The sequence below is a fragment of the Ambystoma mexicanum genome, chromosome 1q (genome assembly GCF_040938575.1).
Source record: "Ambystoma mexicanum isolate Mex_15411 chromosome 1q, UKY_AmexF1_1, whole genome shotgun sequence".
Classification (NCBI taxonomy): Eukaryota; Metazoa; Chordata; class Amphibia; order Caudata; family Ambystomatidae; genus Ambystoma; species Ambystoma mexicanum.
In genome coordinates, this window is record NC_090922.1 from 435,900,974 (window position 1) to 435,914,015 (window position 13,042).

The 13,042-nt window shown below is 45.1% G+C and overlaps 1 protein-coding gene across 2 annotated transcripts in view; it reads left to right on the forward strand.

Annotated features, from left to right (window-relative positions):
* TRADD (TNFRSF1A associated via death domain) overlaps nt 1-13,042 on the forward strand; it is a 264,029-nt gene that overhangs the window by 119,077 nt on the left and 131,910 nt on the right. For both annotated transcript variants that reach the window (XM_069639954.1, XM_069639962.1), the window contains exon 4: nt 6,941-7,221. In XM_069639954.1, coding sequence (XP_069496055.1) covers nt 6,941-7,221 — 281 coding nt within the window. The remainder of the gene's footprint in view (nt 1-6,940; nt 7,222-13,042) is intronic.

A 13,042-nucleotide genomic window follows, 5' to 3' on the forward strand; every position in this document is an offset into this window, starting at 1 on the left:
CTCTGCAACAGCAGATCTCCACCAGAGTAATCATAAGCTCACAACAATGGCAGGTACACTAGGTGGAAACGTGTTCCAATGCGACTGGGTTAAGGCTCCAGGGATTGATCCTCACGACTTTCATCTGATTCCACAAATCATCTCGAGTTTTTTTTCTTTCAAGGAGCTCCTCTTGTGAATATTCAGGCTTGTACGGGTAGGGTTGAATTGTTGCCATAGTTCCCGAATAGTGAAGAACTACAGAATCAACGTGGTAAATAAAAACGTTTTTGTTTGTATACAGTAAAGAAAAGAGGTTTCCCATCAACATTGAATGTTAAAAAGCACATTGTGAAAAGACAAGATTAATAGGCTCAAAATGTAAAAGGGCACAAGGACACATGTTTAAATATGGCTTGGTAAAGACATTTTTCCATAATATAAGAAATGAAAAGCAGCTACTGAGTTAATTCATTTTAGGCAGTATAAGTACCGGTTCTCAGTGTGTCATACTTGAGAGATAGCTGTAGAGAACAGAAACAAGTCAGGGAAGCTTGAAATGAAATACACTGACACGAAGGAAAAAGAAACTCCAACATTGTGATCAGAAAGTGTTTGTTTACACTGTCCATGGAGACACGCCATTAGATTGCGCACAGAGGACGTTGACATGAGACGTGATTGGGGTTGTGAAATGGGGTGTGAGCGTTTGGTGATGTCAGTGTTGGGGGTGGGTGATCTGAATTAGTGCCGCAAGGGCACTTGAACGTAGGGCGATGGATCAACGGATAAGATTAGCACAAGATGTCGTTACCTGAGCCATTGTTTTCATGTGTTAAAGTGAGAAAAACACAGGTAAGTTGCACTGGAATTCTTTTTAAGAAAAATCGATGTTTGCTCTAAAATACATGCCCAATCGATTGGGCCAATAACATTTCTGACCAAACTACCCCTTTAACCAAGCCACCGTCCTGGTTCTTAAGACCCTTCAGACACATTCCACCATTGATTTCCCCCTCCTCCCCATGCTCCTGCCCCTGTAATGTGCCTCAAAGAGAGGGCAGCACAAGGACAGCAGATGGCCCAGATTTGCCTGCGTGTTACAGACCCTCCTCCTCCGTTTCACTCGTGTATGCCCACGGGGCGGACATAGAATCATGCCAATATCTAAACTACACATACACTATTAATACCCCCGGCAGCTGCAGCCAGCAAGCAAACTATTTCGTATCAATTTCCAGGTTGTGCCTCGCTTGCTAAATCGGCCAACCCAGTGTTACTTTCCAGTATTTCAATTTTGGTACAGTAACCCTGGAGTAGGTGCGTGGATCATCTGCTGGTCTCCACCAGCCACTTGACCGCTAGCTTAGTCCTTTTTGCCTCACCTGCAGAGTCATTTTCTTTACTCGATGAATTACAGTTCCTGTCATAGGGAAGCTCTCCTGGGCAGTTCCCTCTCACTTCCTGGATGTGTGTGGGTGCTGCTCTTGAGACAAGCATGCCCACACTGCCTGCTTGCACTTGCTCACTGTCTTGTAGACCTCACGGCTGCCGGGACCATGCGGCACACGTCTTCTGTGCCCCCGCCAGATTCCCACCATCCTTGAGGGGCACACTGCCTCAGCAATGGTACCTCTGACTACATGCTTCCCAGCCCCACCTTCTGAGGGTAGCAGTGCCCAGGCCAGCTCTTCTTGGGACCACTCAGAGAAACTCGGCGCCATGCCAGAGCAGGTCAGACTGGGGCATAACATTGTCTCGGCACCAATGGAAAAAGTGGCCCACAGTTGCAAATGGCAATTCATTCTTTTGGTGACAGACGGAGTAGTTACCAAGGGGGAGGTTTTTGATAAAATGTGATGCAAATCGTGCCTTTAAACAATTTGTTGTTCAGTAACGCTGGTGGAAACTACTAGCCACGTGGTGAAGTAACTTATCAAACTGACGCACATGGGCCACAAAAGTGCCCCACTTGGACCAAAAACATGGCCCACGATAGCATTTTGCTCTTTTGGTTCGGGTATTGCCCTATGGGCCAGTCCTAGCCTGTACCTTAGTTGCTTCGGCAGCACAGCATGGACACAGCGATGGTGCCGGTGCACCTCGCGTGCATCCGCAACGCTGAGAATGCTGCTCCCAACCCGGGCAGCTCTACTGACATCCAGGCCGGGCTTAGTCTCACCCTGGACCACTGCGCTCCTCCAGGTGCTTGATCAGTCTTCCTTGCCTTGGGGGACTGTCTGAGGCACCAGTACTACGGGAGACTAGGTTAAGGCTCTCTTCCTCCCTTTTTTCCATTTTCCAACCATCTTAATGGTTCATTTTCTGCCTCTTCCCGGAACGGCGCAGTCCATTCCCTCACCTTGGGAGTGGCCATGCTACTGTGGCACCAGCTATGTGTCCCGGATGCCCGCTGTTAGGGGGCAGTTTGTTTGGCTGGCTATCACCAGTAGCTTAGCAATGAGCAAAAGGTAAAAAGATCCATTGTAACAGTACAGCAAATGCATATCGTGATAAACAGCAGGTAAAAATCCTTTCTGATATCCTAACGTAAATAATGGACAGTAACTCCATTTTAGGCAGGCCCTCATTGGGCGAAGGTTGCAGAAAGAACACATCTCATCGTGCTTTGGCAGGAGTTGCAACAAGGTTCTTTTCTGCAGTATGCTACTTCATCTGTCTGGAGAGAGGTTCAGTGCTCTTCCTCGTGAGATGTTCTCGTTTACTTGTCTGCTTCCCATTATTATTCATCCAGTTTGGTGGTTTCTGAAGGCAATTCCACTTCAAGATTGCGGGTGTCACTGCTATAGATTGTGTTTTGCAGATTTCTGACCTTGTTCGAGTCTGCTTTCTGTTTTCATGAATTGGTCTTATTCTTCCTTTGGCCTATCTGATTTTAGAAATGATAAGCGAGTCTTCCCTGATTATTTCCATAGGCTTCTGGTTCCTTCTCCCATAAACTAAAGATGGGGGGTTATATGTTGTCCAGGAAAGGCAACTATGCTCTCTTCCCCAACATGAAGCCCCCTTACTTCTGTTTAATGACTTCCAGATTGTTCCATGTGGAATTACAAAAAGAAAGGGCATTGGGAGGTCTGGGTGTACAAGCTTGCATGGTTCGGGCTTTCCATAGCACTGCATTCCGGCCTTGCCTAATAAATGAAATTCAGAAGGGGATTGCACCATTGAAAAATTTGGCCCAGTTATGCTTTAAATATGAGCATTAACATAGCCCTACATGCATAATTCGATAATGCATCAGCAGAACCTAGTGGACTGTGGGATGTCATTTCACCAAAATGCCAGGGGTAGCGGAAGTGAGATCACATGACCCTTGACCCCTGGACGTGATGTCATTTGACCCCACCCCAAAGTGATATGCGGAAGCGATAGAACACAACCTTTCACCCCTTGACAAAACAGGAAGTAGCATCACATGGCATTGTACACTACGAAAAATATGGTTACGTATCACTATAATGTGATGTACATTTCATACAAGAATGGATCGCCATATGTATCGTTAAGATCAGTGTGTATAGGCCCATATTACCAAATTACTGTGAATGCAAGCAGACGTCCATGACCAAATGATGTGTTATTATATAGCACTTATGCTTAAGCGCTTTATATAGAAAAAATATACACCCAGTATCACCCAACCTGTGTTGGTACTCATTTATCGACCTCAGAAGGATGAAAGGCTGAGTTGAGGCTTTTAAGAACAGACTAATTCTGTGACTCACCCCCTGAAGTGTGCCTGAAATAAACCTTTAATGAGTCCAGCAATTATTGTATAGAATTCCAGAATGACACATTATTTGGTATTCCTATTCTTTCTTATTTAGGGTCAGTGCTGAAAGTGTTAGACTTGTGGCACTCCTGTCCTTTTTTTTCTTCTTTTTTTTAAGGGGCCTGAATAAGAAAGCCAGCCACTCCAGAAGTAAAGAGCCACATGGTGCTGGCCACAGCCCAGGATCTTGCATAAAAAAAAATGAAAATAATATAGATTTTTTTTAAGCGGTCGCAAGGGAGACCAGAGAGGTTGCAGTTGCGACCTATGGCGACCCCTAAATGACGTCCCTGGGACTGTACCTTTACTTCACTGGTACTTGGCAGAATGAAAATGCTGCAGTAGCAATGTGCATGGTTGCAGTGTGGCCTGTCGCTGGCTATGCCCATTGCTCGTACATGGTAGCTGGGCTCTGAATTCCTGATTCAGTTTGTATCTTTAACTGGATATGTCTTCTTCATTAATGACCCCTTCATGGCTTTGTGCATCTCCTGCGCATATTGTTCTCAATTCTATCTGGGGGATTGAATTATTTGTTCATTTGTATATCCTTCCAGTGGTTTCTTCTTTATTTACCCTGAGAAGGATTTGTATATCTTTGTATATCTTTTTGTGGAATCCTTTGAGACTCTTCAAAGCCATTTTTAGAAGTAGGGTAAGGCTTACCTGTCCTCGGGCACACTGTATTTTCTCGGCAATTGTCTTGCTGCAGGCTTACCATCACAGTGTTCTGCAAAGCATAAGGTCCTCTGTGCTGCATATCAGAGATGCCACTTTCTCTTCTAACTCACAGTGCTGTAGTTATGACCCAATCGTAAGGGTTTGATGACTCCCGATCATGGAGGTCCACATGAGCTTATACCCCTCCCATAAAGCAATGTCTTTAAAACCATTTGGAACTTTTAGACTAATGGACTTTCCTTTTTCTTTTGTTTAGCATTTGTATAGTGCTACATGCAGGAAAATTGCATCATAGCACTAGAGGGATGATTGTGCAAAAGGGGTGTAATATGTAGAGGAGAACATTGTGGCTGCAGTACATCATACTATATAATAAAAGGCCAGATGTAGGTTTGTCTGAAGCCATCTTGCCTGCTACAATTGTTATCACAGCAAGAGGGAGCTGTTGCCTTAGGCATACAACAATAATACTTCAAGTTCATCTTCCAGGTGAACAAAATGTGTATTGGATACCACTTTAACAGCAATACTTAAAGTTGCATACACTAAGAAAATATATATATTTTTTAAAAACCATATAAAAAGAAATTCATTTGATTAAGCAATAAGCACTATTTCTCTAACAAAATAAATAACTTTTTCCCCGAATGTACTTAAGTAATTATTCATTGTAATATTTCTTGCTATGTTTATGCTTATTTTGTTTATATAGCGCTTTACGCCAAAGCGCTGTACATTATAACAACAAGAATACAATAACAGTAGAAGCAATTATAAGATATGAGTCAAACCAGTAATACAGCAACTAGAACAATTTGCCAGTGGAGATATATGAGGGAAGAAGGGGTGGAGAGGGGAATGGAGTGGGGAACAGGAAGTGAGATAAGGTGAAGGCGAGAGAGGGGGAGAGGGGACATAAGAGGAGACAAGGCAGGGGTAGAGAGGCAAGATGAGGAGGATAAAAGAAGGTTGTGGGAGGGGGAAGGATGGGGGAAGATCAGAGTATCAGAGGGAGGGGAGTGGAGAAGAAGAGATTTTAAGGAGACAAGAAAGGAGGAATAAGTGGGGATGGAACGGATAGAGAGGGGAAGGGAGTTCCAATGGAGGGGAGCAAGGAGCTGAAAGGAGCGAAAACGAGAGGCGGCACATGGGGATGGGGGAACAAGGAGCAGGAAGTGATCTGCAGATCTGAGGGAACGGGAGGGAGTGTAGAATGAGATGAGAGAGGAGCGATAAGGGGGAGCAAGTTCATGGAGAGATTTAAAGACAAGACAGAGGAAGTGGAATTTGAGTTGGGAATGAAAGGAAAACCAGCCAAGCTGTGAGAGCGAGGAGGAGATGGAGTCATGAGTTGAGAGTAGACAGAGGGTGCGAATGGCAGAGTTGTAGAGGGATTTTAGGGGGCAAGATCAGAAGCAGGGAGTCCAAAGAGGAGAGAGGAACAGTGGAAAAAACGAGAGAAGAGAAGGGAGGAGATTAAAAGTTTAGTGGCATGGAAGGTTAGAGAGGAACGTACTTTGCGGATATTGAAAAGGTGGTAGCGACATGCACGGGAAGTGAGAGAGATATGGTGGGTGAAGGAGAGGGAGGAGTCAAAGTAAATGCCAAGATTACAAGCTATGTATTATTATATCAATAATATTATTCATGTACGCTTTAAACTTTGAGTTCAATTTACTTTATTTTATGATCTCATGTCTACGTCGAATCATGCTGCACGTGAAATTGGCCTTATGTACTATGTTGAACTTTCAACGGATTCAGTGCGCTTTTGTTTGATGTTACAACTCTTCCATATAAAAGGAGCAAGATCCTTTACACGCTTATTTTCCTATTAACATAAATTACGTTAAAACACACCAGATTTTATATTTGCACTTTGAACAATTCTTCCTTTACGCACATTAGCCCAGGTACACAGGCTTTTTCCACTAGGTTGTCTATACAAACTAGTCTAAAAGCGTATGTGAACATTACGGAAGGCCGCCAGCTAAAGGCAGTCCCGCAATGTTTCATCCCCCTTCTCATTGGCCATCAAGGTGGTTTCCCCCCGCCTCCATGATGCACTGCGCTGCAGCGCCATGCCGCCTCTTTACCCCGGTCGGTGTTCTTGCCTTTAACTAGCGCCCGATCCATCTTTATTATGGTTGGCAGACCACTTTCCCGATGCTCGACTTACTGTGCGTCGGCCAACGTGATGTGCCCTTTTGTGCTTTGTAGAAGCGGTCTGGAGACCCAAATTGTAACAAAACATATATGTTGTATGCACATTTCTTCTCGCCATACAGTCACTCTGCATGATTTGAACCCATCACTTTTGTTTTCCATTTAGGAGTGAACCTGATTGTATTTGACTTGTGAAGTAAAGTTACCTAAATAATTTAAGTCGACGCAGAGTTTAAGAACTATGCTTGTGTAAAATTAATAAGGTGGTTTCCCTGTCATTAAACATGTTTATGTGTAACCAGTTTTCTATGTTTCTCTTAGGATCATCAGTGGGTGGTGTTAACGCCATTTGCATCCTGAAGGTTTACTGCAGTGACCACCAGCTGATAGTCTACCTCAAGTTTAATGACCAGGAGATTTGCCAACGATTTCTTCAGAACTACCGAAACGGACTACTGCAGCGTGAGATGCAAAGTCAGCTGCAAGTTGCATTATCCCTGATTGAAGTGCCCCTCCTAATGGAGCTGAAAGTGGGGAATGAGAAGCTTGATGGCATTCTGGATGATGAGGAGCGTTGTCTACAATATATAAATAAAGAAAAGGTACTTTCTTTCTACTAACTTTGATTTCATTAAATGTAACATGAGGAAATGGTCCCAGTAACTACCTTCATCTTCGTTACTACAATCTGAATCTTGAAATGTACCGGAATCATAGGGTGACCAGACATCCTGGTTTTGCAGGGACCGCCCTGGAATTAGGCCTTCTGTCCCCCTGTCCCGAGAGCTTTTTTAATTTAAAAACCAAGTCCCGGTTTTGATAAAGGGAGGGGGACCACTGCAGAAATTCAACCTGACATTTTAAATAGCAGTTTACCACTTCTTGGCTACTTCCATGGCTATTCATTGGCTCCCAGTGGATGCAAGGATTACATTTAAAACGCTTTGCATTGTCCACAAGGTTTTCTGGGAGTCCAAAATACCTTCAACTATCCCCCCGTAAATACCTCCGCTCTCGAGCCCTTCGTTCCTCTACCTCTAACTACCTCAGGGTCAGTCGTTCAAAGAAACGAGCTGGGGGTAGATCTGTCTTCGGCTGGGGCTTCCCTTTGGAACTGTCTCCCTGCCACCTTGAAACTTAAGGAGAACCATCTACGGTTCCGGAAGTTCCTCAAGACCTTCCTCTTCGCCTCTGCCTTTGTCCTATACTCCCCTGCTGATCGGCTCTCTCTCTCGGCACTGTTGCACCTGGCCACCCTCTGTCCTTTGGGCCCAGGTACCTGCTCACCCTGCCACCCTCCTGCACTGCCTCCTGGCCACCCCTTGCACTGCGGCCTGTATCTGTACCCATACAATCCCCCCCACTCTTCTTCTGCACTTATCAGATACACCCTATCTGACTAACCTTGCACTTTGCCACTCACAGGCTGCACTACCACTGTTTTTTGAATCACCTTATTTATTTATTTACTTATTATTTATCTTGTTCTCTCCTGTGCTGTACACTTTCCAATTCCCCCCTTCCATGCACTTTCCCCCTTTTCCCTTCCCCATGCACTTGCGCATTCTCAATGTCAGTGGGCCTAGTAAGATCGTTGTTTTTGTTTTCTCCCCTGTTTCCCTCCCTTTGCCTGGTCACGCTCTGAAACACCTGTGTATGAGCGCGATATAAATAAAATATCATATCATACCTTTGTCAGATATCTGACACCCCAGGGTAGCCTCGAACTCCCAATCTTTTTGGTGCATAGCCATATGCAATGTACTGATTGCGTCACAGAGACTGGTTAAAAATAGCAAAAGCTCCTTTCTTTCTACTGCCACAGCCTAATCTGCAGTTGACATATAGAAGTGCTCGAAATATTTATTTAAATGCCTGATCCCAATAGGGGGGCGGACGGGTGGGGATTCCACAGGGGTGTAGGGGGTTAAATGGTCTGGGGGTGCTAGTACTCCTTTATTTTAGGCTTGTCCCTGTTTTTTATTTTTAAATCTGGTTATCCTACCTAAACCTATCCAGCCATTTGCCTACATGTTGGCATGCTTTGCTCTCATGGTATCCAATATAGCCTGCCAATACCAGTATTGGGCATCTACTTAAACGCTGATAAATTATTGGCTGGGTGTTCTGTGCTTTCAGACCAACACCCTTGCCTGCAAGTAGTTTCTTTGCTAAAAAACACTTCTGTGCACCCCCCGTATCTGGATGTATGTGGACGTATGTGCAGTGAGACATCTTTGTTTTCGTGGCCTAAGCTTTATATACAAATTGCAAGAATCCCACTGTGTTGCTCATTATTAGATTCACTTTATTTCTCTCCCATAGGAGAAAAGAGAGTATAGCTTCCTCCATACAAGAGCAAGGGTAACCCACTGCAAGTGTAGCCACAGTTATAAAGCTGTGGTTTAACTTGAAGTGGGTACCCTTGCTCTTGTATGAAGAAAGCTATACTCTCCTTCCTCCAATGGGAGAGAAATAAATTATAGTGACATAGTTGCGGAGAGTTGCAGTTTTGCTGCTCCTTTTGCCTGTTGAGAGACCCTGCTACCTGTTTAGTCTGTTCTTGCTTTCTTTGGAGGAGGGGCTGATAAAAACCCCAGTCTATCGCGGAGCGGCCGCGTAGTTGCAGAGAGTTGCAGTCTTGCAGTCCTGCAGACTTGCCCGCTTCCACCTCTCCATCCCCTACAGCTCTTATTGCCCCGGATGAAGGACGTCTACTAAGGAGCTCGAAGCGCCGTCAAGGGGAGCAGCTTCAGAGGGACTCGAGGACGACTTCCCCTACAGAAGCCCCTACACCGCTTCCCCAAAGAGAAGAGAATGCCAGCACCAGGGGGGTTGAAGGTAAGCTTGACAAAAAAACGAGCCTTCAAGTTACCCCATTAAGTGAAATTTCACCTCAACCTATCATACACACTACACCTATGGATACGTTCCCAGAACCAGGAGCTTGAACTGGCCGATTAACCTCCTTTTCGACAAACTTGCCAATCACGCCAGAACTCTTGTCCTCACCCTCATCTAACTTAATCAGCTCAGTGACTAACATCAAAGCCCTAGGGACTACAAATACGAGCAATCCAAAATATCCATGTCCCCCTTTAATCTGGCGGGGAAATGATTTGATCGAGACCCCACAACTAACCGCCTTCAAAAACATCATGTCGCCTTTCCCCCCACCTAACCCACCCAACCAGGAGACATTACCTGACGCGGGCCGCCCACCACCTTTTTCATCTTCTTTCCCTAAGGTCTGCGACCAGGCGACCCCTGGAGCGATCAGCGCTCCAGATATGGGCTTCCACCCACCCAGGCCGGGGGCTCCAGAGAGCGGCACCACGCTTCTGGTTGTGGCAGAGGTCTACAGGGAGCCGGCGGACGTCCGGAGGGGCGTCCTGAGGTGGGTATGGGTGAAGAGGCGCTGCGGAGCCGAGCGCCGGAGGACGCATGTGGGGAGACAGGAGCTTCCGTTGCCGCCTCTGCGGCCCTGCTGGCTCCCTTGGAGGAAGTCCCGCTTCCGTGTGGGTCACTGAGTGCTAGGGGAATTGTCTGGACCACGGAGTCGGGGGGCCGGCAGGGGAAGCGAGGGAGCCGTTGGGAGCCAGCCCGCCCTCGACTTCGATCAAGGGTGGGAAGGGTGAGGTCCTGATTCCAAGGCCTCACCCATGTGTCAAAACAGGAGTACTGCATCCCCAAACCCACAAAAAAAGGACAAAAAATTTCAATCAAGCTCATCCAAAACAGAGCTCGAACATAGCAATAAGGAAAAAGTCTTCAAATTTTACATTGCAAAACATAAAGAAAAGAGAAAAAAGAAAGCCAAAAGTTTTTAGAAACGCCATTTCAACTTTAACGCCATCTATGGAACAAGAAAAATCACAAAGACCGTCAGAGACCATTGAGACCTTTAAAAAAAGTACAGCCTGCTGCAGTTTATCCCTGCAAAGTGCCTGAGAAGCAATGCACTTTTAGGAAAATTGGGCCAAAAAAAAGTTACTATCAACAAACCTAGCAAACTTTTTTTCTCAAAAAACGCTAGCCCATGGGAATAACTTGGAAAAAGAATCTCCTACAGCCCACAAAATATCTGATGCTGAATTACTTGAAAGCACCAGAAATTAAGTGGAGGGATCCTCCTACCTTCCAAATCATTCTGTCTCAGAGGAACCGACCCAGTCGGGCTCCAAACCTACTCTGGATCCCGGACTAAATCTATCTTCAGGTCAGAGAACACCTCTGGAACCTGCGCAAATGCCCAGCGTTTGACCCTATTCTCCAAGTTATCTGATTCCAAATAAAGGTCGTCCATCTTTAATCCCCTACCTGACTGAGCAGAGAGGCCTAAACCGTCAGAGTACTTTCGGTGCTGACCTCCGACCTCGGTACAGGACACCAAATGAAATTAGACCAATTATATCTCAGCAAAACTTGGCTCCAAACTTATGCAGACAGAGGGGGACAGCTCCAGGTGGTGCAGACCATGGGATAAACACATCGCTTGCACAACCTGCAGAAATCACAAGAGAGTCGACAAACGCTGACAACAGATCGAAAAGAAAAGCTCTGGATAGCCTCCCTTTGTTCGAGCCACAAGAAGAAAGTCTGACTTTACCTCGAGATCCCCTTATTATTCAATTGAATGACTAACCGAATGATCGATTGGCTTCAACTAGACAATCTTCCACAGAATGTCCGGGCAACATCAACATGGAAGAAACTTACGATCTCATCAACCGAGGAATGAAAACACCAAGAAAGCGTCTGTCTAGTAAACCCGGGGATCTAACTTCAAACGAGAGCCCAAGAAAAGCGGACCTATTATCTATAATGTCAACGGTCACGATAGCTCTCGCCCCATTTTCAAAGTTATATGAAGCAATTCATGAAACCCTAAAGGACCACACTTCACTGGTTGCAGCAATGAACAATAAATTAACATTTGTGGAGGGGCGTTTAACGACACCAGCCCAAGTAAATGTCAATAATCAGCAACACAAGAAGGCCGTAAGCACTCCAACTCAGTGTACTCATCCTTAAAACAAAGGCCCTCAAAACAAGAACCTTCAGTTTGTGGAGCCTCCAAACCTTGGAGGCATGGCAGCCAGTACTGAAAAGACCCCCTTACCAACACAGCATTCTCAATCCGGTTCCCTTAAAGGAGCCCAAAGAAAGGGAAAAAACAAAAAGGTGGAATTACCCCCATTAAATACAACTAAAAAAAAACTAAAGAAAACCCTCATTTTACGAAAAAAGGCATTAAAGAATACTTTGTTCAGGCAAACCTTAAAATAGCCTCAAGAATCCTGACACCAAGGGCTCAACCACAAACCTCGACTATTGAAGAACCCACGTCAAACGCCAAATCCAACCAACAGCTTTCAGCTGTAGTACCTGCTTTGCATGCTCCTGTAGAAACCTGTCAAGAACATCACTCTACCTCCCAAACGGTCGATGACGTTAACTCAAGTATAGTCGTATTGGTTGTGGACGAAGATTCAGAGTCCAACGTGGACTTATCAGTATACTCGTTTGAGTACTCGGAATCAGAGTCGCAAGAAGCTAAAGTTGCAAAAGAAACAGACAAGACGATCTGTATCAATCGGACTCAGCCGAATATAATCAACACCATAAGTGCTGCTGCTCCAACGTCCGACGAAACTTTTAGCCAAACATCACCCTTACCCTCTTCTCCGTTTCTAACCCTTTTGGAGAAAAGAAACAAACAACATCACCATGATATGCAGAATAACACGACTAAAAATGTACGAGTCGCGTCCCAGATCCACAAGGAAGTGGAAAAAGCCCTAAGACTAAAAAATACCGAAGGACTGACATCAAATGAAAAACGACATAGAACAAGAAGTACAGAAGAGGAGGTCTATAGAACACAGACTGCAAATAGGCAACATGCTCGCAGAGACGATCGCAACCCGATTAGAACAGAAGCGTCGCAGCGACAAAAAGAAACCCAGAAAATTAACGAACCAAGATATGGGCATGATAATTACAAGCCATCACGAGACACAAGATCTGTAAAACTAATAAGAATTCTGGGAAAACGAGACCTGCTGATCTTAAACCGAAGAGCAGTCATCCAACTACCTCATTGTGTGGCAAACTTGAGGTTGATAACCTCAGAGGACATTCAAATAGTAGAATTTGGTGAAAAACATGTGACCGACTCAGTGTACCTCCATATCAAATCAGCAGTAGTAACATCTACCGTCCTGGAAGCCAAGGATAACCTACGAAAACTTGGCTTCAACCTAAGACCAATAATTAGTCTAGAACATCTAACTTTAAACCGCTCAATAAGGGTTCCACGATCATCAAGCCCTGACAACTTAATAAAGTGACAACCACAACCAAGAAAAAAGGAGTCAACTTCTATGAAAACATCAACACCCTCAAACCAGCACCTAGAGA